This window comes from Bos taurus, chromosome 4, assembly GCF_002263795.3.
Source record: "Bos taurus isolate L1 Dominette 01449 registration number 42190680 breed Hereford chromosome 4, ARS-UCD2.0, whole genome shotgun sequence".
In the NCBI taxonomy this organism is placed as follows: domain Eukaryota; kingdom Metazoa; phylum Chordata; class Mammalia; order Artiodactyla; family Bovidae; genus Bos; species Bos taurus.
In genome coordinates, this window is record NC_037331.1 from 13297533 (window position 1) to 13322866 (window position 25334).

Sequence of the window (25334 nt, forward strand, 5' to 3'; positions counted from 1 at the left end):
GCAGCCCACCAGGCTCCCCCGTCCCTGGGATTCTCCAGGCAAGAACACTAGAGTAGGTTGCCATTTCCTTCTCCAATGCATGAAAATGAAAAGTGAAAGTGAAGTTGCTCAGTCTTGTCCGGTTCTTAGCGACCCCATGGACTGCAGCCCACTAGGCTCCTCTGTCCATGGGATTTTCCAGGCAAGAGTACTGGAGTGGGGTGCCATTGCCTTCTCCGTTTTGCCTACTCTAAACGCTGAATATTCATAGGAAGGACTGATGCTGAAGCTGAAGCTCTAATACTTTGGCCACCTGATGCAAAGAGCTGACTCACTGGAAAAGACCCTGGTGCTGGGAAAGATTGAAGGCGGAGGAGAAGGGGATGACAGAGGACAAGATGGTTGGATAGCATTACCAACTCAACGGACATGAGTTTAGGAGATGGTGTAGGACAGGGAGGCCTGGCATGCTGCGGTTCATGGGGTCACAAAGAGTCGGACATGACTTAGCAACTGAACAAAAACAACAATTCTGTGTTAAAGCCATCACAATTTACCCAATAGCCTAAAAAAACCTTTCATCATTAACATTAAAAACTTCCTCTCCTTTATCTCCCAGACTTACTCTGTCACCCAGACTGTCCATTTCTCTACTCCTATATTCATTATCTTACGCTTGTAGTATTGCCAATCTTCTCATGGTCTTTCTACACCCAAACTTGTCCACCTATAGTTTTCTGTCTAGACATCTAGCCAAATAATCTTTCTAAAATACGGATCTGATCACTTTACTCCCTGGATTAGAACTCCCTGTTGCCTGTAAGAGAAAAAAAAAGAAGGCAAACTAAACTCCCTAGTGTAGCATTCCTAACGAAAGCACTGAACTCCCTGGTATAACGTTCCTAGGGAAAGCAGGCAGATTCACCAAAAGCCAGTTTGCTGAATGGCCAACTCACTTGGTGTGTCACTGACCCAGCAGTGAGAAGTTAAATAATGCACACCGAGGCACACAGTGAACTGTGGTGCGGGCAGGGTATGAACTCACGTGATCTAACTCACGAGCCTGTGTTCTGGGTGATCGTGCCATGTTCCCTCCAGTAATGACAATGAAATAACAGCAGTGAGGGAGCTAGGAATGATAAACACTGGGCACTTATACACAGCACATTTTCTACTTTCTTTTAATCTGTGCTTTTATTGGGAATAGTAATCATGGCTAGCTTCTTTCTCTTTTTTTCAATTTTGGCTTCACTGGGTCTTCACTGTGGTTCCCGGGCTTCTCTAGTCACAATGCTCAGGCTTCTCTTGTTGCAGAGCACGGGCGCAGGCTCAGTAGTTGAGGCACACAGGTGTCTTGAGTTACAACATGTGGGCTTAGTTGCTCTCAGGCACGTGGGGTCTTAGTGCTCCAACCAGGGATTGAACCCACATCCCCTGTATCGGAAGGCAGATTCTCAACCACTGAATCACCAGGAAAGTCCCCATGGCTAGCTTTTAATTTGTGCTTCTTATACGCTAAGCACTGTGCCAGCTACTCTGAAGGCATTATTTTATTTCACCCTCATAACATCAAGCTTCCTGGGCGGTGCTAGTGGTAAAGAACCCGCCTGCCAATGCAGGAGACATAAGAGATGCAGATTTGATCCCTGGGTCAGGAAGATTCCCTGGAGGAGGGCATGGCAACCCACTCCAGTATTCTTGCCTGAGGAATCCCAGGGACAGATAACCCTGGCGGGCTGAAAAGTCAAAGAGGTTCTAAGTGCTGAATGACGTAGGGCTGATAGCAAGCGCTTTCAGGGTTCAGTGGAGATCGGAGTCTGTGCCTCTGGTTGGACAGGGTGTCTTAGAAGACTGGGATTAGAGAAAGGGAGGGGAGAAGAGAGTGTTCCCGGCAGAGCAGTGAAGCGGATGATGTGAAGAGCCTCATGTAATCGTGCTGGGGAACAGAACACTGAAGAGGAATGTAATCCCCCGCAACCAGACTGTCAACAGCCGCAAAGTGGGCGAGTGTTCTCTCCTCTTGACTCTCCTCTTACATCCGAACAAGAGAGCATGCAGGGCACAGTTGTGCAGAGGCCGATGCAGGCAGGGGTGTACCCGGCCGCTTCCTGCCAGCCAGCACGTGGGTGGTCTGTGAGCACGCTTGGTCGTGTGTGCAGAAATCAGATCCAAGGTGGAGGAAACACTTAGTGCGGCTTCTTCGCTTGTTCACAGTCTGGAGATTGCACGGGAACCTTATGGGACACATTCCTCAAGGGCAGCTTTTACTGAGTCCCCGGGTCTGCTGGTAACGCTCCTGGAGGAGGTGGTGGGACCCTCGCCGGTAGGGCTGGTCCCCACCTGGCCTCAGCATGGGGTGGACATCTCCCTGTTGCCCTCGGGTAGATGTGTCTCCACACAGGATCTTGTGTATCGTTCTTGTTGCTGGAAGTGAAACTGGAAAGGGCAGAAGTTCCACCGATTTTCCCCCATTTTTGTGTAATCTGTCATCTGCAGTGTGGGGAAGGGGTTTGAAATTCTGAAGACTGTATTTTATATGGAGCATAAGAAAAAGAAATGAGAATCCTTAGTTCCAGAGTAGCATTGACATATATACACTCCCATGTATGCAATAGGTAGCTAGTGGAAAAGCTGCTGTATAAGACAGGGAGCTCAGCTCCAGGCTCTGCGAGGATAAAGGGGCGGGGTGGGGTTGGAAGGGAGGCTCTAGAAGGAAGGGCTAACTGTATACATAGGACTGATTTATGTTGTTGTATGGCAGAAACCAACACAACATTGTAAAGCCATTATCCTCCAATTAAAAATAAATTTTAAAAAAGGATAATAAAGGAATTTGATGAACACAACACTGAAGAACCCCTAGTTCCTACATCGTAACAATTTAGTGGAGTTCAAAAGACCAAGTTTACATACTTATGGGATGAAGAGACTTTCTGAGTAAATCTATATGGAATCCAGTGATGTTCAGAAAGAGGAAAAGGCCAGAGGCATAGTCTTCGAGTCCAGTAGAGGCGTGTGTACTTACGGGTGCAACAGAATGGAAGGGGGGTGCGGCGGGAGGAAGAAAGCATAAGATTCCTGCATAGCTTCACTTTGAGCTCCTGGATCAAAGGCCTCCTTGGTCTTCTTCTAAACAAGAACACTTTAACTTTGCAATATTTGCAAAATAGCCACCAGTCATTAGTTCCTGAAGGACATTTGGGCACTTGGGGAATTACGTCAACTTTGCTGTTCATCAAATATTGTTTAACAGAGGGAGTCAATAATACTGTCCACATTTAACATGACAGATGTGACAGTTGTATACAAAACCAGATTTATGATCTTCCTCCCACCCTATATATTCCTCTCACATGTGACTTGCATCCTCTAACCTTGGAGTCATTCAGGATGCAAACACAAGTCATCTTTTTTACTGAAGTATAGTTGATTTTCAATGTTGTGTTACTTTCTGATGTACAGCAAAGTTATACATATATGTGTGTGTTCTTTTTTCTGTTATTTTTCATTTTGGTTTCTCACAGGATATTGAATGCAGCTCCCTGTGCTATACAGTAGGATGTTGTTGTTTATTCATTCTACACATAATAGCTTACATCTGTTGGCACCAACTTCCCTCTATTCCTCCCCCACTTCCCCTTCAACCACGCCCCCCTTCAAGTAATCGTTGATAGCTCATTTAATTGCCAAACCCAGTCAAAGTTATGGTAGCAAAAAGACCCCCACTGTCACCAACTCAAATCTACTTACATGTGGAATCGATACCCACTTTATGTCATGCCATCTTCTTCTTGCTTGTATCAGGAAATAGCTTCCTATCTGGTCTTCCTGCCTCAATTCTCTACACTGTTGAATCATTACATACTTTTTCCAGGTTACTATTTGTAATGATTACCTATTTGCTCTCAATGTCACCTTGAGCAAGTCACCTGACTTCTCTTGGCTTAAGTTTCCTCATTCCCAAAATAGTCATCAAACTTCAGTCCCGTGCTTATTGTATTAAATGAGTGAATGTACTTTAAAAACTTAGACTTTAATAAAGTGTCTAGTATAGTAAAGAAGGCAATGGCACCCCACTCCAGCACTCTTGCCTGGAAAATCCCATGGATGGAGGAGCCTGGTGGGCTGCGGTCCATGGGGTCGCAAGGAGTCAGACACGACTGAGCGACTTCCCTTTCACTTTTCACTTTCATGCATTGGAGAAGGAAATGGCAACCCACTCCAGTGTTCTTGCCTGGCGAATCCCAGGGACGGGGTAGCCTGGCAGGCTGCCGTCTATGGGGTCGCACAGAGTCGGACACGACTGAAGCGACTTCGCAGCAGTATAGTAAAAGTGCTCAATAAATGTGGCATAGTAGTGAAAGTAGTGGTCTAATTAGAAATATTAGCAATTGCAGAGTATGACTCCCAGCATAAAGTCTAAAATCATCAGCCTGTATTCAGTGACTTCCGTGGGAATGTCTTGAAGCATCTCCAGCCCTTTAATCTTTTTCATCTCTTCGCCTAACCTGCCTCCCAGCCAGGTGCTATAACCTAAGTGTTTTCTGAATGTGTTCTCCATTGCATTAGTTAAGAAAAATTTACCCCTGGCTACCTTCAGCAGAGAGGGAAATGTATTCTAGTCACTAGGGTACTCAGGGAATCCCCAGAAAAGACAAAGAGCTGGGACCCAGGAGTATAAATCTGGGCAGCTTGAGAGGCTTCACCAGTTGGATGCTGTCATTACCTGACTCATTTGCAACCCAGGGAGTCTGTGCCTCAGTTCAAACTTTACAGTGACCAAGGTAGAGAATGTGATTGCCCGAGCTGGGGTGAATGAATGATCCCTGGGAAGTTTGACGCCTGTGTATTGAGGTAGTTTCCAAGGATTGGGAGAATTATTGTGAACCAGGCCAATATCCAAGAGAAATCTCCTGCATCAATGTTTGTGCCCTTGTCTATACTCTTCTCTTTCTGCTCTCCTAATCACTTTCCCATTGACAGGGCCCTGGCAATCTCATTTCTTCTCAGAAGTCCTTTTCAATATCTCTCCCTGGCATAACCACATTCCAACTGAAGTGGCTATTTTATCCTCTGTGCTTTGACAGAATTCCTTTCCTGTCTCCATCTTAGCTTGCTCTGCTTTTCTATTTGTGTTGTAGTTTTTCATACGCATGACTCACCTTCTACTAAATGGTGAGCACCTATAAAGCAGAGCACGTTACTGTTAATATTCTTGTCCTGTGTTTTGTTTAATGTTTTCTCATTGTGGTAAAAGTCACGTAATGTAACACGTACTATTTTAACCATATTTAACTGTACAGTTCAGTGGCGCTAAGTACATTCACATTGTTGTACAGCTCTCACCATCATCCACCTCCTGAATTTTTCAGCTTCCTAAACTGAAATTCTGTCTCCATTAAACACTAAGTCCCTATTGCCCCTCCCCACTCCCCACCCCCAGCTCCTGAAATCTACCAGTGTGCTTTCTGTCTTGTCCCACGTTTTGCTTATCACCTGTGGCTTACATAGGCTTCCCTGGTGGAAGAATCTGCCTGCAATGCAGGAGACTTGGGTTCAATCCCTGGATTGGGAAGATCCCCTGGAGGAGGAAATGGCAACCCATTCCAGTATTCTTGCCTGGAGAATCCCATGGACAGAGGAGCCTGGTGGGTTACAGTCCATGATGTTGCAAAGAGTTGGATATGACTGAGTGACTAATACACTTCAGTGCCTTACATATGCTTGGGGGCCACTTGAGGCATGCCACAGTGTAAGAGACGTGGTCTTGAAACAAATAGACTTCAAGCAGGATCTCACTTTGTCATTTATTAGCAACTTAACTTGGAACAAATTCCTTACCCAGTTTCTTACCTGGGCTGCTTTGTCTGTAGAAATGGGAAAACCCGTTGCTTACTTTAGAGAACTGCAAGAATCAAATGAGTGAACATGTCACCCAGCCCCTTGCTGGATGCATAATGAACACGTAAAGCATGTTGGTTCCTTCCTCGCTAGTAAATGTCAGATTTTATTTTTTTATAAGAACAAACAGCTTGAGAGCAGATCTGGCAATTTCCGAGTAAAATTCCCCTAGGTTAATTATTAGATAATTCAGCCCTGTGAATAATCACAAACTTCCCAGTAGTTGGTATTCTCTTTAAAATAATAATTTTAATATTTAAATAATCATGCAGAGAATGACTACTTTTTGCTGGAAAATAAAATATTGATTAGTCATGTTCAAACAAACATACTAGAGGAGACTTTGAAATCATAAACACTTTCATGACTTGAGTTAATCAGTATCTTTATGCCTTTTGATCCCAGTTATAAAAATTACACCAAGAGCATTTCACTGGTATTTGAAGAAAACTCTCCCTGTTTTCTAAAGGGGTTTTTAAGCCCAATAATTTAAGATTTTTTTTTAAAGTGGGAGCCAGCGATGAGACCCAGATGTGAAGCTGTGGGATATTATTCCAGACGCATCTGGCTGCTCATTGGCCACTGTGGTAGTGGTGTGGATGTTTATAGAGCTGCCTTTTCACATGTGACATAGTTAAACTTCAGATGGACAGTCTGGAGACTTCTGTGTTTATCTGGATGTTAGTTTCTTTGAATGGGCTTTGAATCAAAGGCCTTTCTTAATAGGCCTTTGATTCATCCGCTGAGGAGTGTTTTCTAATAAAGAATGATTACTTCCCCTGGTGGCCGCATACATGTGTCTCATTGCAGGCTTATACTTCCTCTGCACCAACTGGCAAGTTGTAACTCTCTGCAGCTTTCTTAAGCTGGGGGAGTTCAAAGAATGAATAAAACACATAGACTCAGGCTTAATTATTTTTGATAGGAAAAAAAAAAGCTGATGTTCAAATTTTTACTGACAAACTTATGTTACATATATACAGTATAGTGAATAAGAAGGAAAAGAACTAAATTACCCATGAGCAGAGAGTGGTATGATCAGCTATAATCCTGATAATCCTGATAGTATATTTAATGGAGCTGCCTTATGGAAATCCCAGGTAGGAATGACGTTTTCATAAAATGTACTCTAACTCAAAAATACCTGTGGTGAAATTCAACCGATTTATTTCTAATGCTGAACATAGAGTTCATGTATGGTGAGTAGGTATTTCTACTTGCTATAGAGTCCTCTTAGTTATTTTACTACTTGAGTTTCTTTTACTTGAGCTTTTAATTGTTGGCATTATTTAACAAAGGATTAAAGATAGGATCTTGCTGCTGAGCATAGGGTCACTAACATAAAAAAGAGTATTTGTAATTCAGGAGATTTTGGCACAAGTTTCTCGTGCTAGGACTTACTAGGCCTGGATTCCGAGGTCAATAAAACCAAGCCCCTACACAAAGAGCTTACAGTCTAGTCATGGGCATAGACCGGGAAAAGCCATAATACAATTTGACACGTGCCTTCATAGGAGGACATACGTAATGCTAAGGGGGCTGATGAGAGACAATGAGGGGTGGTGAATGATTAGGTAGGATTGTCTGGAGGACTTGATGCCTACATGGAGTCTTAATGAATAAGTTAATAATGTAACCAACACAGGAGAGGCTTTTCAATGAGAGTGAGTGTCAACTCATGGTACAGAGGCTGTACCTATGAACCTCAGAACTAGCCCAGTGAGGCTGGGTCATAGCTAGGGGTTGGGAGGAAAGAGGGTAGGTTGTAAGAGATTAGGCAGAAAAGTAGAAGCTAACAGAAAACGTGTGCTCAGTTGCTCAGTCGTGTCCAACTCCTTGCAACCCCATGGACTGTAGCTCTCCAGGCTCCTCTGTCCATGGGATTTTTCCAGGCAGGAATACTGTAGTGGGTTGCCATTTCCTCCTCCAAGAACAGATCATGAAGGGTCCTAAATGACCTATATTTTATCTTGAAAGTAATGATGAGCCATTAAGCTATTCTAAGCAGAGAAGTGACTTAGTCAAATACATGTTTTGTAAAGTCATATTGACAAAGGATGGAGAGTGGAGTAAGTGAGGGTGGGGCCTGGCAAGCCTAGAAGCAGAAAGTCATTTAAAATGTTGTTGTCTTCATCCAGACAAGAAATTCATTTAGGAGGCTCTGACCTTAAGGATAGAAAGAAGCATACATTTGAAAGGTATTGAGGAAGTACTGAAACAGCACACAGAGAAGAAAGAGGGAGGAGTAAAAATGAACATGAGTGTCTGGCCCAGACAGTCAAAGTCCTAATGTGATGAATGTTGAAACGTTGGAAGAGTAATAGGTTTTTGTAGAAGGCAGCAAGCTCACTTTTCTGTGCATTGCATCTGATGTGTCTATGTACAGCCTTGAGAAATCTGCAGCAGCTGTAAAATATACACCTTAGAGAGAGATCAAGCCCAGAGATAAATATTTGAACATTGTCAGTATATGAATGCTAATTAAAGCTATTGATGAGATCACCAGGGAAGAATGTGTAAACAGAGACCGACAAGAGGACAGAAAACAGCCCCAGCCCCCCATAGGTAATAGAAGGAACTGTAGAGGCTAAAAACAGTGGTTCAGAAGAGTGGGAGAGAAAGGTGTGATGGAAGCCAGCATAGGAGAGAGGAGGAAGCCGCCCAAAGGTCAGATACCGCAGAGGTTCAGCAGTGTGAGTAGTGTGGCGGTTACTGGTGACTATGGCCAGCACATGTGGAATGTTGCGGGTAGAAACCAGATTGCAGTGGGCTGAGACACGAAGTTGGTGCTAAGTTATGTGCTGTGCTGTGCTTATAATCGCTCAGTCGTGTCCAACTCTTTATGATCCCATCAACTGTAGATCAGGCTCCTCTGTCCATGGGATTCTCCAGGTCAAGAATACGGGAGTGGCTTGCCATGCCCTCTTCCAGGGGATCTTCCCAACCCAGGGATCGAACCCATGTCTCCCACATTGCAGGCAGATTCTTTACCATCTGAGCCACCAGGGAAGCCCTAGTATACTGGAGTAGGTAACCTATCCTTTCTTCAGGGGATCTTCCTGACCCGGAAATCAAACCAGAGTCTCCTGCATTGCAGGCAGATTCTTTATCAGCTGAGCTACCAGGAAGCCCCAGTATTAAGTCTGCCACAGATTAAAAAGCAAGTACCATTTCAAGTTGGAATAAGAATCTTTCCCTGTGTTGTCATCTTGGCATAACGCATCTTGTGACTTCTTCCATTTAGTACCCTGAGCTGATGGTCGCTTCCTACAACAACAATGAAGATGCTCCGCATGAACCAGATGGAGTAGCCTTGGTTTGGAACATGAAGTTTAAGAAAACCACACCAGAGTATGTCTTCCACTGTCAGGTAGGAGTCAGCACTGCAAAAATAACTGACATCTCCCGTGAGGCCAAATATAGCTCCTGCTGCCTTGCATCTGTTCCGTGTGGAGAAGAAGCACTGAGTTTAAAAACGGAATTGTTGACAATTTTGGAAAATTCCCCCACAGTAACCTAATGTTTTGGGAAAGTGGCCACCCTCTCCAAACAGTTAGGAAGCCTGGTTGGGGACTGTGTGTCATTTTCTTTCTATTTAAAACAGCGCCATGAGCATGAGTTTATAAAGGCCTCGCACTTAGGAAGAAATCCGGGTGTACCACTTCCTCTGCTTAGCAGGAACATATGTTTGCCCACCCACGTGGACATCCGCAGAGCAAGAGCATTTCAAGTTCCCTCCTCGCTCTGAAATGCGGTTCAGTGCGATTTCGCCAGTTTTAAGTGGACGGGCACCATCTTACTTCACAGATAATAATACTTTGGTAGCCAGTTTAGGGGAAGGTTTATCACCCGCTTTTTTGAATCATTGAGAAATACAGATACTGTTTGTGGTTTGCAGCTAGTTTGGGATGTTTTACTGCTTGTGTCTGCTGACGCATCGGTCCACTCCTCCAGTCGACACAAAACAGGCTGAAAGTATGTAACAACTGCCCTGTTGCCACGGCTCTGCTGAAATAATAGGCCCTGGTAGTGGCCAGCACCAACCCCTGTATTAATGCCCCTCTCCTGTGATTACGCACAGGAAGATGCAAGCAAGCATTCTTGCTCAGAGTCTCAGCTCCTCAGATATTACAAATCTGCCACTCTTGCTCTGAAAACAAATACATCAGTTGAGGAGACTGGGTAAACCTGTTGATATTTGAAAACTTAGTGCCATTTTATATCTAAGAGCTGAGTATCGTTTTGAACTAAAATATGTTTAGACTTCAGAACATTATCAGATATAATTTGAGGAACAAGGACTGCTGGAATAAAGGTCCTAGTAGCTCCAACCTGATTGAGTAACCTCTAACTCTGACCATGTTTTTCTAATTTGCTATCATAAAAACAACAAGAAGTCCTGGTCTGCCTAGTAAATAACCTTTATTTCTTGAACCTTTGAAATGAGAACAGTTTTTTCTTTCTTTTTAAGATTATCAAATTTGTCAGTCTGATATGCTCTTTCTGTAAACATAGAAGCTCAAAATCCTAATTTTATTCAGTTTAAAGAGTTTTTGCTGAATTACCGAGAAAATACTAAAAGGATTATGGGATAAACAGAAGCACATTTAAAAGAAAAAAAAAAAGCACCATTTGAAGTATTTTGAATAGTGTATAAAATCATATACTGAATTTTTTTTAACTTTAAGAAGTGACACACTATATTGTTTTGGTCAGTGTACAAAATGTTTATCATCAAAAAAATGTTTATTATTATATTAACTAGCAGTAGGTCGCCTGTGACAATAACAATTTGAGAATGTGCTTAACATTCACAGCATTGCAGAGTAACAGGTCAGTGGGAACTAATAAGTTGAGTGAAGACACAAATTCCAGAAGAAACCTTCTGGAATTAACTGGAATTTTCAAATTTTGTGTTTTCTGACACAATGGTTAATGCTAGCATTGACTGAGAAGAACATCCTTTCTTTTCGTCTCCTGCTCTCTTTGGGATCGTTTATGAAAAGCTTCACTAGAATGCCTTTAACCTTATTTTTACTTGCTTTTTAAATGCTCCAATGTATGTGTTCTAGAAGATATGCTCTTGATTTTTTTTTCAAGTCAGAGTGCTCTTAATATCCTACCAAAAGATACGAAGATATCTCTGTATTCCCCCAAATTCCTGCTACTATCTGCACTTCATCTGGTGACCAGAAACTGGTGGGGGTTCTTAGCTTTACCTACCATTCTTACTGAGAAAGGGGAGACTCCTAGTCCTTTGAAACTTTGGGGTTATGTGATATATGTAAAAGAACAGTCTACTGATTTAACTATTAGTCTAGGGTGTAGTCTAGTCATTTTTGAAAGCTTCCAAGCGAGTTGAATATGCAGCAGTAGTTGAAAACTCCTGCCGTGTAGAGGAGAGAAGAATAAAGGGGGTGATCAGTGATGAGACTAGTTGGCTTCTTCATTTGAATGTATGCCCATCATTCTTTTTTCCCCTTTGACCCAAACTAGAGAGGAATTTCTTGCTTTTGCTCCTCTGATGCCCTGCCACCTGATCCTATTTGAGAAATTTCCTACCCAAATCCCTGCCCCTTCTTACCACGCCCCCCCACCACCTCCCCGCCAACAGACACTTATTCCCTCTGGCTCACTCATTGCTGGGATCTGCTTCTGTGGTGGTCAGAAGAGCAAGAGTTTTTCCAGGAGGGGATTCAGCCATGTTGAACATGACACAGCATGCCCTGGACAGTACCGTTTCTCTTGGGATAGTGACCCATCTTGCCATAGTTGATCTTGAAGTTTGAATCACCACCAAGTAAGTAACAGTGTCTGCAGAAAGAAAACAGAAGTGCTGTGATCCTGAGTATGGCTGAGGTGTTGGGAGACCAAAGCAGGGTTAACTTGGACAGCCAGGGAAGGTGCACATGACTTGGTGGGTGGAGGTGAGGTGGAGGGAAGAAGTAACAGGATAGTTTGGTTGCCGTGAAGTAGCCATGGTAGTTCAGGGGGAATTTGGAGTGGCCACAGAACTAAAAATAGTGACATGTAGAAGTCTTAGCCGCTCAGTTGTGTCTGATGCTTTGCAACCCCGTGGACTGTAGCCCATCGGGCTCCTCTGTCCATAATTCTCCAGGCTAGAATATTGGAGTGGGTAGCCATTCCCTTCTCCATGGGATCTTCCCAACCCAGGGATGAGACATGAGAGAAACCAAACCCTCCTCACTGTCTTTGTTACTCCACTTCTAATCATTAGTGAAGTTGCTCAGTCATGTCCGACTCTTTTCGACCCCGTGGTCTGTAGTCCACCATGCTCCTCTGTCCATGGGAGTTTCCAGGCAAGAGTACTGGAGTGGGGTGCCATTTCCTTCTCTAATCATTAGTAGAGCTTATTTATTACAGCTGGTCCTCTCTAGACACACTCTCACTGAAATTGGGTAGGTTGAACTTGTTTCCACATTCTCCTGTGGTGTTCTAATAATTTCAAAATTAGTTTGCGTAATAAGAAAGGGGGCTGAGGGTAGGGAGGAGCTGCGAGTGCCTTATGATTGTATTTTTTATCAGTTTGGAATAATTGCATTAGCTGGCCATTTCTTGCTGATCTCTGCCGATTCTCCGTGTTTGGGGCAAGTGTATATAGTTGCAAACAAATCCTATGACTCAGAAAAACATCATTTGGGGCACTAGAAAACAAATGCACAAGATGTAGACAGCAGTTCAGTGTTCCTTTGTGAAGACTGACAGGCTTTTATCCTAATGGTAAAAAGATTGCAGGAGGAAGGCTCCTTTCTCTCTGAAAATAGCAAGGCCAAATACCCTCTACTTTCGTGGGCAGTATTCTGTCGTTACTAAACTGAATTTTTAGTATGGGCTCTGGTTCCACATTTTCTATTTTCATTTCAATAAGAGCCATCCGTACTTGGAAAACATCAGTGGACTCTGCGTAGCAGTCAGTCCCTGGTCCCCGCCACGCCATCTGGCAGTGCTCCTGCTGTCTTCTGTAGTGGCTTCCCCACACTGTCATTAGGTTATGCATCTGACCACCCTGCATTGCTTACCCTGGTGTGGTCTTTCTCTTTTAAAACAGAATGAGTAGAATCAGAAATACATATCTTAGAATTAGCTGCATTGAGGAAAGTGGAAAAGCTATATTTAGAGGCTTGGCTTTGTCAGAGGTTTTTATTTTTACTTTTATTTTTTTTCCCGATTTGGTTTCTTTGTCCTTGGCATTCTCTTCTTGAGGATTATCTGACAGTGACCTGAAATTGACATACACCCAAATCGCTCCTGATTTGGGGGTTGGAGGGGGAAGCAGAATGTGAAGTGGGGTTCATACCAACTAACCTCATTTGTGTCCATGTTTAAAATCCTCAACTGACTTTTTCCTCATCTTCTCTTCTCATTAAGGTTCTATAAAGATAACAGGTGAGATTGCAGTGACAGCTTTAGCCGTTCAGCGTCTGGTTCTGCATGAGGTTCTCCCAGGCTGCAGATCTCCCTGGGAGGAGTGATGGGAATGTGGGCTGCTGGTGGGGGGAGTGGACACAGTGGACAGGCAGCTCTGTTCCTGGCTGACCACACTGCCGAGTGACCATGGGGCAGTTGGTGAGGCATTTGTCGTCACGTCATAGAAAGGAGACTTCCTCCAACTCTGCTGGAGCTGTGAGGTTTATTGCAATAAACTTGATTTCTTCTCCCATCAACTTTTGTCCCTTCCCTAGCCCAGACTGTGGCATGTAATCTAAATAACAAAACAGCTATAGACACAAAGATATACATTCATTTAAAAGAATTTCCCAAGGTATTTTATGACCAGAAAAGTGTTAGAATTTGACTTAAGGATTCTTTTCTAATTAAGGGAGGGTAACTTCCTTATGGCCTGACTGATTTTTTTTTTTTTTTTAATGTCATTTTCTAAGCTTTTCAATGTGGAAAGTAGTTGTTGCTCAGTTGTTGTTCTTTAGTCGCTAAGTCATGTCTGACTCTTTCGTGACCTCATGGATTGTAGCTTTCCAGGCTCCTCTGTCCATGGGATTGCCCAGGCAAGAATACTGGAGTGGGTTGCCATTTCCTCCTTCAGGTGATCTTCCTGACCCAGGGATGGAACCTGCATCTCCTGCATTAGCAAGCGGATTCTTTACCACTGAGCCACCAGGGAAGCCCTGTTACTCTGTAGAGGTCAGAAAAGAGAAGGGATGAATGAAGAGAAAACAACTATATCCCAATAAATTTGAAAAAAAAAAAAAGTTTATTTGACAACTAGGGTTATGTATTCAATATGAATTCCTGGGATGACAAAGTAAGGGCACATATTAGGTGCTTAATGACTGGAGAATGAACTCCATGGATAAGGACGTGCTGACAAATGTAAGACCCAGTTTTCAAAGGCAATGCAGGATGGGGAGACCCCAAAGAGCAAACCAGCATCGTTGGTTGTATAGATTGTGAGATGCATTTCAAAGTACATAATTATGGGTAATTAAGGAATTCATCGGAGAAGGCAGTGGCATCCCACTCCAGTACTCTTGCCTGGAAAATTCCATGGACGGAGGGGCCTGGTGGGTTGCAGTCCATGGGGTCGCTAGGAGTCGGACACGACTGAGCGACTTCACTTTCACTTTTCACTTTCATGCACTGGAGAAGGAAATGGCAACCCACTCCAGTGTTCTTGCCTGGAGAATCCCAGGGCCGGGGGGGAGCCTGGTGGGCTGCCGTCTATGGGGTCGCACAGAGTCAGACACGACTGAAGCGACTTAGCAGCAGCAGCAGCAAGGAATTCATGTGACACAAAGGTAGAATTAAACTTTTGCATAAAAGATTCAGGTTATAAGGATCAGACAAGAACAGCAGCAGCACAGCAGTGCTATTTTGTGTCTTTAGGAAAAAGCACATGGTGAGAACTCAGTTGGTTAGAATCCCCCTGCAATGCAGGAGACCCCGGTTCAATTCCTGGGTCAGGAAGATCCACTGGAGAAGGGATAGGCTGTCCACTCCAGTATTCTTGGGCTTCCCTGGTGGTTCAGCTGGTAAAGAATCTGCCTGCAATGTGGGAGACCTGGGTTCGATGCCTAGGTTGGGAAGATCCCCTGGAAAAGGGAAAGGCTACTCACTGCAGTATTCTGGCCTGGAGAAGTCCATGGACTGCATGGAGTTGCAAAGAGTCAGACATGACTGAGTGACTTTCACTTCACTTTCACACGGGAATTTACATGTACTTGCTGAAATGAAATGCAGACACTTGGAAACTCTTCTTTCATGCCAATTGAGTATGACTGGTCCGATGAGAGAGGCTTGAGCTAGACACTGATTCTTATTAAATCAAACAGCAGGGACTTTTCTTTTTCTGTTTCAACCCAGGAAGCTGGCAGCAGAGAAACTGCCTTGCCAGCTTTCATTCTTTATCTGCCTGCTTTCTAGAATCTTTGCTAAAAATTAACGTAAGAAGAAGCAAAACTGATCATTAGGATACATCTAGGGAGATTATTAGTTGTCGGCAGGATTATAACAAAGAGATAGTATCAGGGGCTATTCTTCATCTAAAAATAGCATTGAAGGAGCTGTATACTTGACAAGTGACCAAGCGAGCTATTATTACATGCAAGGGATGCTGTAAAAGAGAGTCCATCTTTGAACAACTTATTTTTAAATTGTTTCCTTTGTCTTGCCATGTCATATTGCAGGTGATCAAGCTGACATTTAGTATTATTACAAAGCTACCTAAGATTTATTAATGTTTGCTCTGCCCCATTGATGTGCACATCGGTTGGAGGCATAGAACTCAATGTTGAAGATTTTATTCCGTCCCCTAAATGCCCTTCTCTCTTCTTGCCATGCACTGTGCTAAAACGGTCTGAACTGGGCTTTCTGCAGTTGTGCTTCATCAAGGAATTGCCCAGGAATCATTGGTACTGTGTAGTGAGCTCCTGGAAACAGCATGAGTGGGGTTTCCAGCCTGTAACTCTGCTTGTCCTCCCCACCCTGCCCCCTGGCCGTTCACTGAGGTCCCAAGAGCTTGGTCTCATGGAAATGAGTGTTATCAGGGGTCTGGCTTGAATGCCAATGGACATCTGTTTACCTCTTAGGATTATTGTGAGGATAAAAGAGATAATATGGAGAAGAAAATGGCAACCCACTCCAGTATTCTTGCCTGGAGAATCCCATGGACAGAGGAGCCTGGCGGGCTACAGTCTACGTGGTCTCAAAGAGTTGAATATGACCGAGCACACATACAAAAGAGATAATAGGTGTGTTGGTGTGCTCAGGCTGTCATAATAATGTATCACAGACTGGGTGGCTTAAAAAGCATAAAACAATTTTCTCAGAGTTCTGGAGCTGGTAAGTTCAAGATCAAGGTGCCAGCTGTTGTGGTTTCTGCTGAGGACTCTCCCTGACTTACAGGTGACTGCCTTTTAGGTCCATCCTCACGTAGAGAGAGTGTGAGCGAGCTTTTCACATATATTAATACCATGACGAGGGCCTCCCCTTTATGACCTCATTTAAACCTATTACCTCCCAAAGCACCCATCTCCAGATAACATCACTCTGAGTTTTAGGACTCCAACATATGACTTTGAGGAAAACATAATCCCATAGTAATAGGTGAACATGCTTTGAAGAGACAAAAGCATTCTCTTTAAATTTGGTTGTTTCTCTATTACTGCACGATAGGCCATCTCATTGAAGGAAGCTTACACTTTGGTGTTCTTATTTTCCTTACTTGAGTAGTTTACAAAGAAATCTCACCTTACATGTTCATCCATTCACTCATTCCTTTATTCATACATTTACAGGGCACCCACTATGGCCAGATCCTCACAGCAACAATAGGCTAGAGCTGAGAAGAGGCCATCCCCTCTCCACAAGAACTCTTCAGTTGGCCCCAGTCCCCACCATGCCCTGATTCCCATCACCTGGCCGTCTCCTCTCATTAGATCCCCCTGTGTGCTTTTTATATACAAGAGCCAAGTGAAGAGGAAACCTGAGGCAGTTACAAAGTTCCACCTTCCCAGTCATTTAAACTTGTTTCATGACTAAATGATGAGATTACCGAGTCCTAGGAGACGGTTGGGGCTTCCCAGGTGGCTCAGTGGGTAAAGAAACTACCTACAATGCAGGAGATGCCAGAGATATGGGTTCGATTCCCGAGTTGGGAAGATCCCCTAGAGGTGGGCATGGCAACCCACTCCAGTATTCTTGCTTGGAGAATCCCATGGACCGGGGAGCCTGGCGGGCTACAGTCCATAGGTTGCAAAGAGTCAGATATGACTGAAGCGAATGAGCACAGCACAGGAAACAGCTGGGGCTTCCCTGGAGGTTCAGCGGTAAAGAATCCGCCTGCAATGCAGGAGACCTGGGTTTGACCCCTGGGTCGGGAAGATCCCCTGGAAGAGGGCATGGCAACTCACTCTAGTACTGTTGCCTAAAGAATCCCACAGACAGAGGAGCCTGGCAGGCTGCAGTCCATAGGATTGCAAAGAGTTGGACACAATTGAGCAACTGAGCATGCACAGGCAGCAGGCAGTATGTATAAAGGATTCACTGTTAGGCACCAAAGTAACCTGTGAATGTCAGTTATCTACTATTCAGGACTGAAATTCTAAGTATGTAACAATCTGTACGGTACTGTCCAGAGAGCATGGACTAGGGCCCCCTTTGTGTTAGGCATCTCACCTTTAGGTGCTGAAGGGGGAGGTCCTGACTGAAGGATGCACGAGGGAGGGTGCAGGGGTCTAGGAGCAGGGGAGCACTGGGAGGATGTGGGGAAAAGCATTTTTCTAACAAGTACAAAGTTATCTCAGTGTTTTGGTAACTGATACTATTGTGTTGCCACACATGGCTGCGGTAGGATCCCTGCTAGTCTGCTTCCCCCGTATCCACATAGGTACAGATGCCTCGGTTTTCACGGCTCAGTTACTCACACGGATTGCCTCGGGCACAGGCTTCATAAGCGTACCCACTGGTCTCTTCTATAGTTCGTGTGTGTGTGCAGTTGTGTCCAATTCTTTGCAACCCCATGGCCTGTAACCCTCCAGGCTCCTCTGTCCGTGGGATTCTCCTGGCAAGAATATTGGAGTGGGTCGTCATTCCCTCCTCCAGGGAATCTTCACAACACAGGAATTGAACCTGTGTCTCCTGCATTGGCAAGCAGGTTCTTTACCACTAGTAAAGAAGCCCACCGTAGCTCATGTGGCTGCACTGAATTCCGTAGAGATGTGCTGGCCCTTTGCCACGCTGAGCTCACTCTGTAGACCCTGGAGCGAGAGTAAAGACCATGAGGCTGACGCATGTTCTACTTTCATCTGAGACCAGATTAGCATCTCTGTTAGGAGCTGTGTCTCCTGAAGACTTGGGCTCCAGTCCCCCTGGTTGGGGCATCCATTCTCCGTAAATCTCAGATTGTGCTTTTCCTTTATCCTGCAGTATTTTAATATAGGCAGAAGCAGGTTGAAATTCTACCAGGGGGTCTCAAAGGAAAGAGAAGTCTCAGAGAGGCACCCCTCTCCCTCAGAGGTGTGGGGGTGGAGGATCTCACTCAGGAAAGGAAACAGCAGCCAGAGATGGACTGTGGTGAGGCTCCAGACCATGTTAGTGCTCCCTGCCCCCTGCAAGGGTGTTCTGGGCTGCGGCCACCTCTGAGGCGGCGCCTCTGCATTGCTTTGGCATCTTTTTGTTCTAAACACACTCAGTCTGGGCTTCAGCCTATCTGTTTCTAAAGAATAGACATCTTCCCCCTTTATGAGCTTCAGTGAAACCTTCCAGTTTGTGTATGTCTTTAGGTTGTCTCATACTGTTGGATGAAAGGGCTGTAATAAATACAGGTACAGTCATATTTCCCAAGTCACATCAGTATAACTTATTTTGGGCAGTGGCTCCTAGCAAAAAAGGAGGATCTGTCCATTTGTTATATTAAGTTTTGAGCTTATCTAAAAGCATTATTATCAAAGAATTTGTGGAAGGAGAATGAGCATCTTGACTTCCAGGGAAAGTTTTTAAATTATTTTTTTAATTTAAATTTATTTATTTTAATTGGAGGCTAATTACTTTACAATATTGTATTGGTTTTGCCATACATCAACATGAATCTGCCATGGGTATACACACATTCCCCATCCTGAACCCCCCTCAGCCTCCCTCCCCGTACCATCCCTCTGGGTCGTCCCAGTGCACCAGCCTCACTCGTCTTTGTTGCGGTATGGGCTACTCTCTCGTCGTGGTACGTAGACTTCTCATTGCAGTGGCTTCTCTTGTTGCAGACCACAGGCACTAGAGGGATTTCAGGAGTTGCAGCTCCTGGGCTCTTGAGCTCAGGCTCAGTAGTTGTGGTACACGGGCTTAGTTGCTCCACAGCATTGGGATCCTCTGAGATCAGGGATAGAACCCACGTCTCCCATATTGACAGGTGGATTCTTGACCTTTGAACCACCAGGGAAGCCCCAGGGAAAGTTCCTTTAGCCTTCGTTGTGACAAGTGGTCCACAGTTTGCTTTTAGCATGCTCATATCTGATTTTGTTTTTATTTATACTTTTTAAATGTGTTCACCAGTAGCCAAAGAATTAAACAAGATGCTGCTTTCTTAGGCAAAGATTTAGCTTAGTTGATTTTTAGTTATGATCTCCTCTTAAATGTACTGAGTTCATATGTTACATCTACAAATCATTATTGCCATAATCACTTTATACTTTTGGTAGTTGCTGCTCTTTAAAGTTGATATGTTTTCTTCTTTTAACTTGTTTAAGAAGTACTTCCAGTACCTATGTACAGAGAGGTGTGTTTCTTAACATAATGTTGACTAGTTAAAATTAATTTTATCCTTTGTATACAACAGAGACCTTTATTTCTTTAAGTTTGTTGTGAATATGATCTTCTGAAAAGAGAAAGGGACAAGAGCAAAAGTATACCCAAGTGCCTGCGTGCACACACCCAAGACTCTCAAATCCTAGTCAAAAGCTATATTTCATAAAAGAGAATTATCGTAATGTTGATGGCTTGCCAAAACCTCAAGCAGTGACAGAATCCACAGAGTGTCCTGGAAGGGTTGCCTTTGCAAAGCCATGCCTCTCCAGATGGTTTGGATTAGAGATGTTTAAAAACACATGGCAGCATTAGTTTGGTTTAGAATTCAGAGTTAATTTGGTAGATAAAATAATGCAAATTTGAAACCCTAGCCTGTGTATCAGAAAAATCATCAAATCTTATGATTGCTCTTAGGGGAGGTTGGCATGTGATGTGTTGATTTTTTAAATGATCTAATTGAAATAATAAAATTAAGCAAGAAGGGATTTTAAAAAGGGATCGAAAATACAAGAGTCTAAGTAAAAACTTTCTTCTCTGCAGAATATTTATTCTTTTAAGCTGTCATATCCAATCAATTTGTATGGGATTCGACAGCCAATTGTCATTTCCTGAGATAAACTACGTAGGGTGGTTGTGTTACAGACGCAGCATGGGGAGGGAAAAATGGGAAAAGTCATTCTGGAGCATGATGGAAGAGGGGCCAAAATGTGCTTAGGGCCCAGAAAGTGTGGCCAGGATCCCCTCACCTTGCTAACAATAGCAGATAAGCAGCTTATACCCAAGGCTTTCCCTTTGGCTTATTCAGCTTTTCTCCCTGAACTTGTTGTTCAGTCATTAAATCATGTTTGACACCTCGCGATCTCATGGACCGCAGCACGCCAGGTCCCCCTGGCCTCCACTGTCGCCTGGAGTTTGCTCAAACTCATGTCCATTGAGTCAGTGATTCTATCCAACCGTCTCATCCTCTGCCACCCACTTCTCCTGTTGTCTTCAATCTTTCCCAGCATCAGGGTCTTTTCTGATGAGTCGGCTCTGCATCAGTTGGCCAAAACGTTGGAGCTTCAGCCCCTGTCCTTCCAGTGAATATCTTTCTGAAGGAAAGTGCTCTTGGTCTACATTTTAGAGAAGTATTTTGCCATGTGTGTGGTTCATAGTCTTAGCGGGGCTCTGTCTGAACGGTGAGGTGGCATGCTGTCTTTGTTCTCTGGCTCAAGAACTATAACACTTTCCCCAGGGCCCCAGAAAGCTCTGTCGCTAAAAGCCCAGCTCCTACTGTCCCCTTCCATATGTCTAAAATCAAGTGTCCCACCCTCTGATCCTGCAGCGGGGCAGCTGGAAAATGACTCTTGGAAGAGAACTTCTATATGGGAACACTATTCACTGAATGATGGCTATTATTGTGTATGCTACCTGCAGCACAAATGAAAGCATTCAGCTATGTTAAAATTGCCACTAGAAGAATGTTCGTCCGAGGGCTCAAAGCCTTTCAGAAAATACAGGACAAAGATGCTACAAAAATGGAGCCTGAAGGTTTTGAACAACAGTTGATGGGCTTCTAAGGGCTTGCCTCTTGAAAGAGGCACAGAGTTTCACTCCTCCAGAAGGGAACACATTTTGAGCATTTTCTCAGTGTAAAAATTAGAATTGCAGCTCTTAAGGTCTGGAAAGAGCTCCACAATCAAGGCAAATGTGCTCCTTTAGCCACAAAGTGTACACACATACAAGAATGTGAGGGGAGCATGGTCAGGTACTGTGAGCAGAGCTTTTGTGGGTTCGTGGAGGTTTCCGTAATTAATTTAATTTAGTTTCAGCAGCAGAGACATTGTATTAGCCAGTCTTAACTACTGATCCAGAGTTCTACATCCACACCCACTTAATATTTGTAACCAGGGATTGTATTTTCGTTTCATCGTCTAGTCATTTTTTTTTTAAATAAATGGAAAGGCAAACCCCAGCTAAGTCCAATTACCATTCTAAGATAGACTAACCATGTTCTGCTGTGTTGTGTGGGGAAAGGATTGTTTTTTGCTTTTCATTTTGTTTTTTGGCTGTTTGTTTCTTATATGAAAGTGTTAGTCACTCAGTCGTGTCTGACTCTTTGAAACCCCATGGACTGTAGCCCACCAGGCTCCTCTGTCCATGGGATTTTCCAGGTGAGAATACTGGAGTGGGTTGCCAGTTTCTTCTTCAGGGCATCTTCCTGACCCAGGTATCTAACCCAGGTCTTCTGCATTGCAGGTAGGTTCTTCACTATCTGAGCCACCAAGGAAGCTCTTTATTTCTCATATGAATTAATATTTTTTCCATAGGACCTATTCATATATAGAACTGTAGAACCTCAGGGTTTGAAGAAACCTTCATGGTTTTCTGGACCAGCTGCCTTTTCGATGCTTGAATTCTCTTGAATGGTTCCCTTTTCCCCTGCCCAGTCATCATCTTGCCTTGTTGAACATGGCTCATGCTCCTGTCCCGGGCAAACTACCCCCTCTCTGGCCAGTTCTGCAGCAGAATAATATTCCATCCTAAAGGACTGCTCATCACAGACAGAATCACCTTGGAATGTCAAAGGGAGCAAGCCCCAGAGTAGGGCAGCACCTTTGGGTTGCTTTGGGAGTAGGAAAGTACAATGCTGTCTGCCCTCCCCCACCCCTTCTCATGTGTCTTTCCATCTTCATCCTCACCTGCTTCCTTTCACATGGTGTCGTCAAAGGCATTGACAACATGTGTCAACCCATTGTCATTGAAACTCTTGAGAAGACTTCCCTTGGAGGAAGGTGCTTAGGGAAGTGCTACCTGTTCCCTCCAACCTGCTTGTACCTGTGTTCTACACCCCTGCTCCTGCCAAGCTGCACTTTTGAGCGATGCCCTCTGCCTGTTTCTTGGCATTTTCTTTAATATCCTTGGTCACATTGTGAGGTGAGGACTTGCTAAATTTCAGAACTGGGTTTCACCTGATTTTCCACTTTGAATAATGAAAGTTGCAGAGACAGGCTGAACACAAAACTCCTGCCTTTGGGACATTACAGTATGTTCTCCCCTTGTATGCGGATATTTGAGCCAGGTTCTATAAAACATCACCAACTTGGAGAAAGAGGAATCTTTATATATATATATGTATATATATATGTGTGTCAGATCCTCTGATATAATATCTGCTGATATGGGGCATTGTTAGTCTTGGTGTTAATGTATTTTCCTTTCTGTATGTGATAACCTGAACTAGTAAACAAATATTGGGGGCCTGACTTCTTTGATGAAGAGTTAAGAAGTTTCTGTTGTTTGTGTATGATGGTTTATAAATGGACATTTATGAAATCCTTGAGGGACTTAGAAACTATTCCCCCACGCTATTCATTTATTAGCAAGGATTATTTTTCACTAAATAAAGGGAAACCAGTCAGCCTCTATTAGTCTGCAATAATATCACAGCAATAATATCACAGCTAGCTAGGTAGGTCTCGTGTTCTAGGAATAGTGTCAAAATAAATGGGAAAGGAGTCCCTTGAGCTTCGCAGACCCATATTATTTCAAAACCAAGTTAAAAGTATTTCCCTCAAAACGCTTATGGATAAGTTTTCCATATCATGGAAACTTCTCCAGAGAGACCCAAGACTATCGAATCCTTCCTAGCAGTGGAATGAATTCAGCCCATAAATACCTTATATCACAGCTCTCACCTTCAAAACTCCTCTAAAGCAAGGAAGGATATAAATGAACAAATAAATCATGTATTGCTATTCTATGTAGTTCCCCCTGAAACCTTTAATGAGTATAGGTGTGACTGCTACTGCTAAGTCACTTCAGTCGTGTCTGACTTTGTGCGACCCCATAGACGGCAGCCCACCAGGCTCCCCCGTCCCTGGGATTCTCCAGGCAAGAACACTGGAGTGGGTTGCCATTTCCTTCTCCAATGTGTGAAAGTGAAGTCGCTCAGTCGTGTCCGACTCTTAGCGACCCCATGGACTGCAGCCTACTAGGCTCCTCCATCCATGGGATTTTCCAGGCAAGAGTACTGGAGTGGGGTGCCATTGCCTTCTCCATAGGTGTAACTAGTTCATATCAATAATGTTTGGGACCATAATTCTGAGACAGCAGAGAGCTGCAAAATACAGTACATTGGGAAGAATGAAAGTGCAGAAATAGGGCAACTCTTTGTGTTTTTATCTATAGAATAAATTTGCCACACCCCTTGATTGATGGCAGGTCAGCTGTTAAGCATCTTACCAGCATATTTTTTAAAAAAGACCAGTGGATTTTTGCCTAGTTCACTTGCATCAAAGTAGGAAAGATGATGCCTTGGAAAACAGGCAGTGTCAGTTAAAACAGTTTGGTATAAAAGCTCAGTAAGACCTGTATTAGAATTTTTTATTCCCAAAGCCTGATTACTTGGAGCCTGAATTGTGTTCCCTCTCTCTCTCTGGCAGTGAGCCTGAGGGGCCACGATCCATTTCACTAGCTGATCTGGTTCAGTGACCACCTGTGTTCCAACAGTGAAGTCAGACCAAGAGGACAGGCAGCTTGCTGGGCTGCTCAGATTCATATCCACTCCAGCCGCTCTATTTATTATTCCACTAGGGAATGCTTTGCCCTTGAAGGCTGATCCGATGAGGGTGGGATGACAGGCAGCAGGTATGCCATGAACAACAAACCCATATTCTTAACATATGTTTAATTTGAGTAACTCTCCTCCTTTAAAATACCTCTTGATTTTAAATCCACATCCTGATTTGCCCACTCTTGTTACCATTTTCTGCTGCATGTTCTGAATTAATCCTTTGAGGTGGTCATTCCCCGGAAAGAAAAAGGGAAAATGAGAACAGAGATGCAAAGTTGGGAATGTGAATGAAAGAGAATGGGAGAAGGCAGAGGGAAGGGGATCATTAAGTAGAATCTGTTTTCATGAGCTAGGCTTTCTTTGAGCTGTAGAAAGCAGGGGATGCAGAGGCAGAAGAGAAATACAAGGAAAGGCACTCGAAAGGTTATCCGTTAATATTTCTACTGAAGAATGGAAATCATTTTTTTTTGCAATGGAGCTCAATTTACAAAGATTATTTTCATTCTCCGTCGTACTTCATCTCAAAGAATTGATATAATCTAAGAAGTGGTTAAAATTATTAAAATAGTTTCCATAGCAGAAAATTAAATGATTTTACTAACTGTCAAAGTCAGTGTTTAAACTCAGATAATTTGAATTTTATTTTATATAGTGATCATGTCACTGGGATGTCTAAACATTCTTTGTGAAAGTAATAATCCCTGATTCTGATTTTTCATCAACAGAAAACTGACTACAGGTTAGAAATATTAGCCAGCATTGGCTGTTATTTGTAAAATCTACAGAGAAGGCTGGTTTTTCTTGAGGAATTCTGAATTAAAACACATTCCTCACCTGGGAATTATTAACCCTTTAAAAAGCCATTCTACTTTTTTCTCAGGTCTGTTTTCAGCTCAGAGGAACATGAAACTTATATACTTGATTTAGAATATTTTAAAGTGCAATAACAATATTTTATGCTATTAAATATATTATAAAGTGTCAGTATGTTACATTGCTTGATGTTACCAAATTCGTTTTCCCTATTTTTGTGTTTTAATTCACCTACCTACCTATCTATCCAATCCAGGTTTTCCTAGGCCACACCAGACTGGTTACATGAGGTCTTGTTTACAGTATAAAC

General features: G+C 43.5%; 1 protein-coding gene across 9 annotated transcripts in view; it reads left to right on the forward strand.

The window, feature by feature from the left end:
• Window positions 1-25334, forward strand: part of DYNC1I1 (dynein cytoplasmic 1 intermediate chain 1) — a 379170-nt gene that overhangs the window by 235625 nt on the left and 118211 nt on the right. For all 9 annotated transcript variants that reach the window (XM_059885731.1, XM_005205164.4, XM_005205165.5 and 6 more), the window contains one exon: window positions 9125-9250. In XM_059885731.1, coding sequence (XP_059741714.1) covers window positions 9125-9250 — 126 coding nt within the window. The remainder of the gene's footprint in view (window positions 1-9124; window positions 9251-25334) is intronic.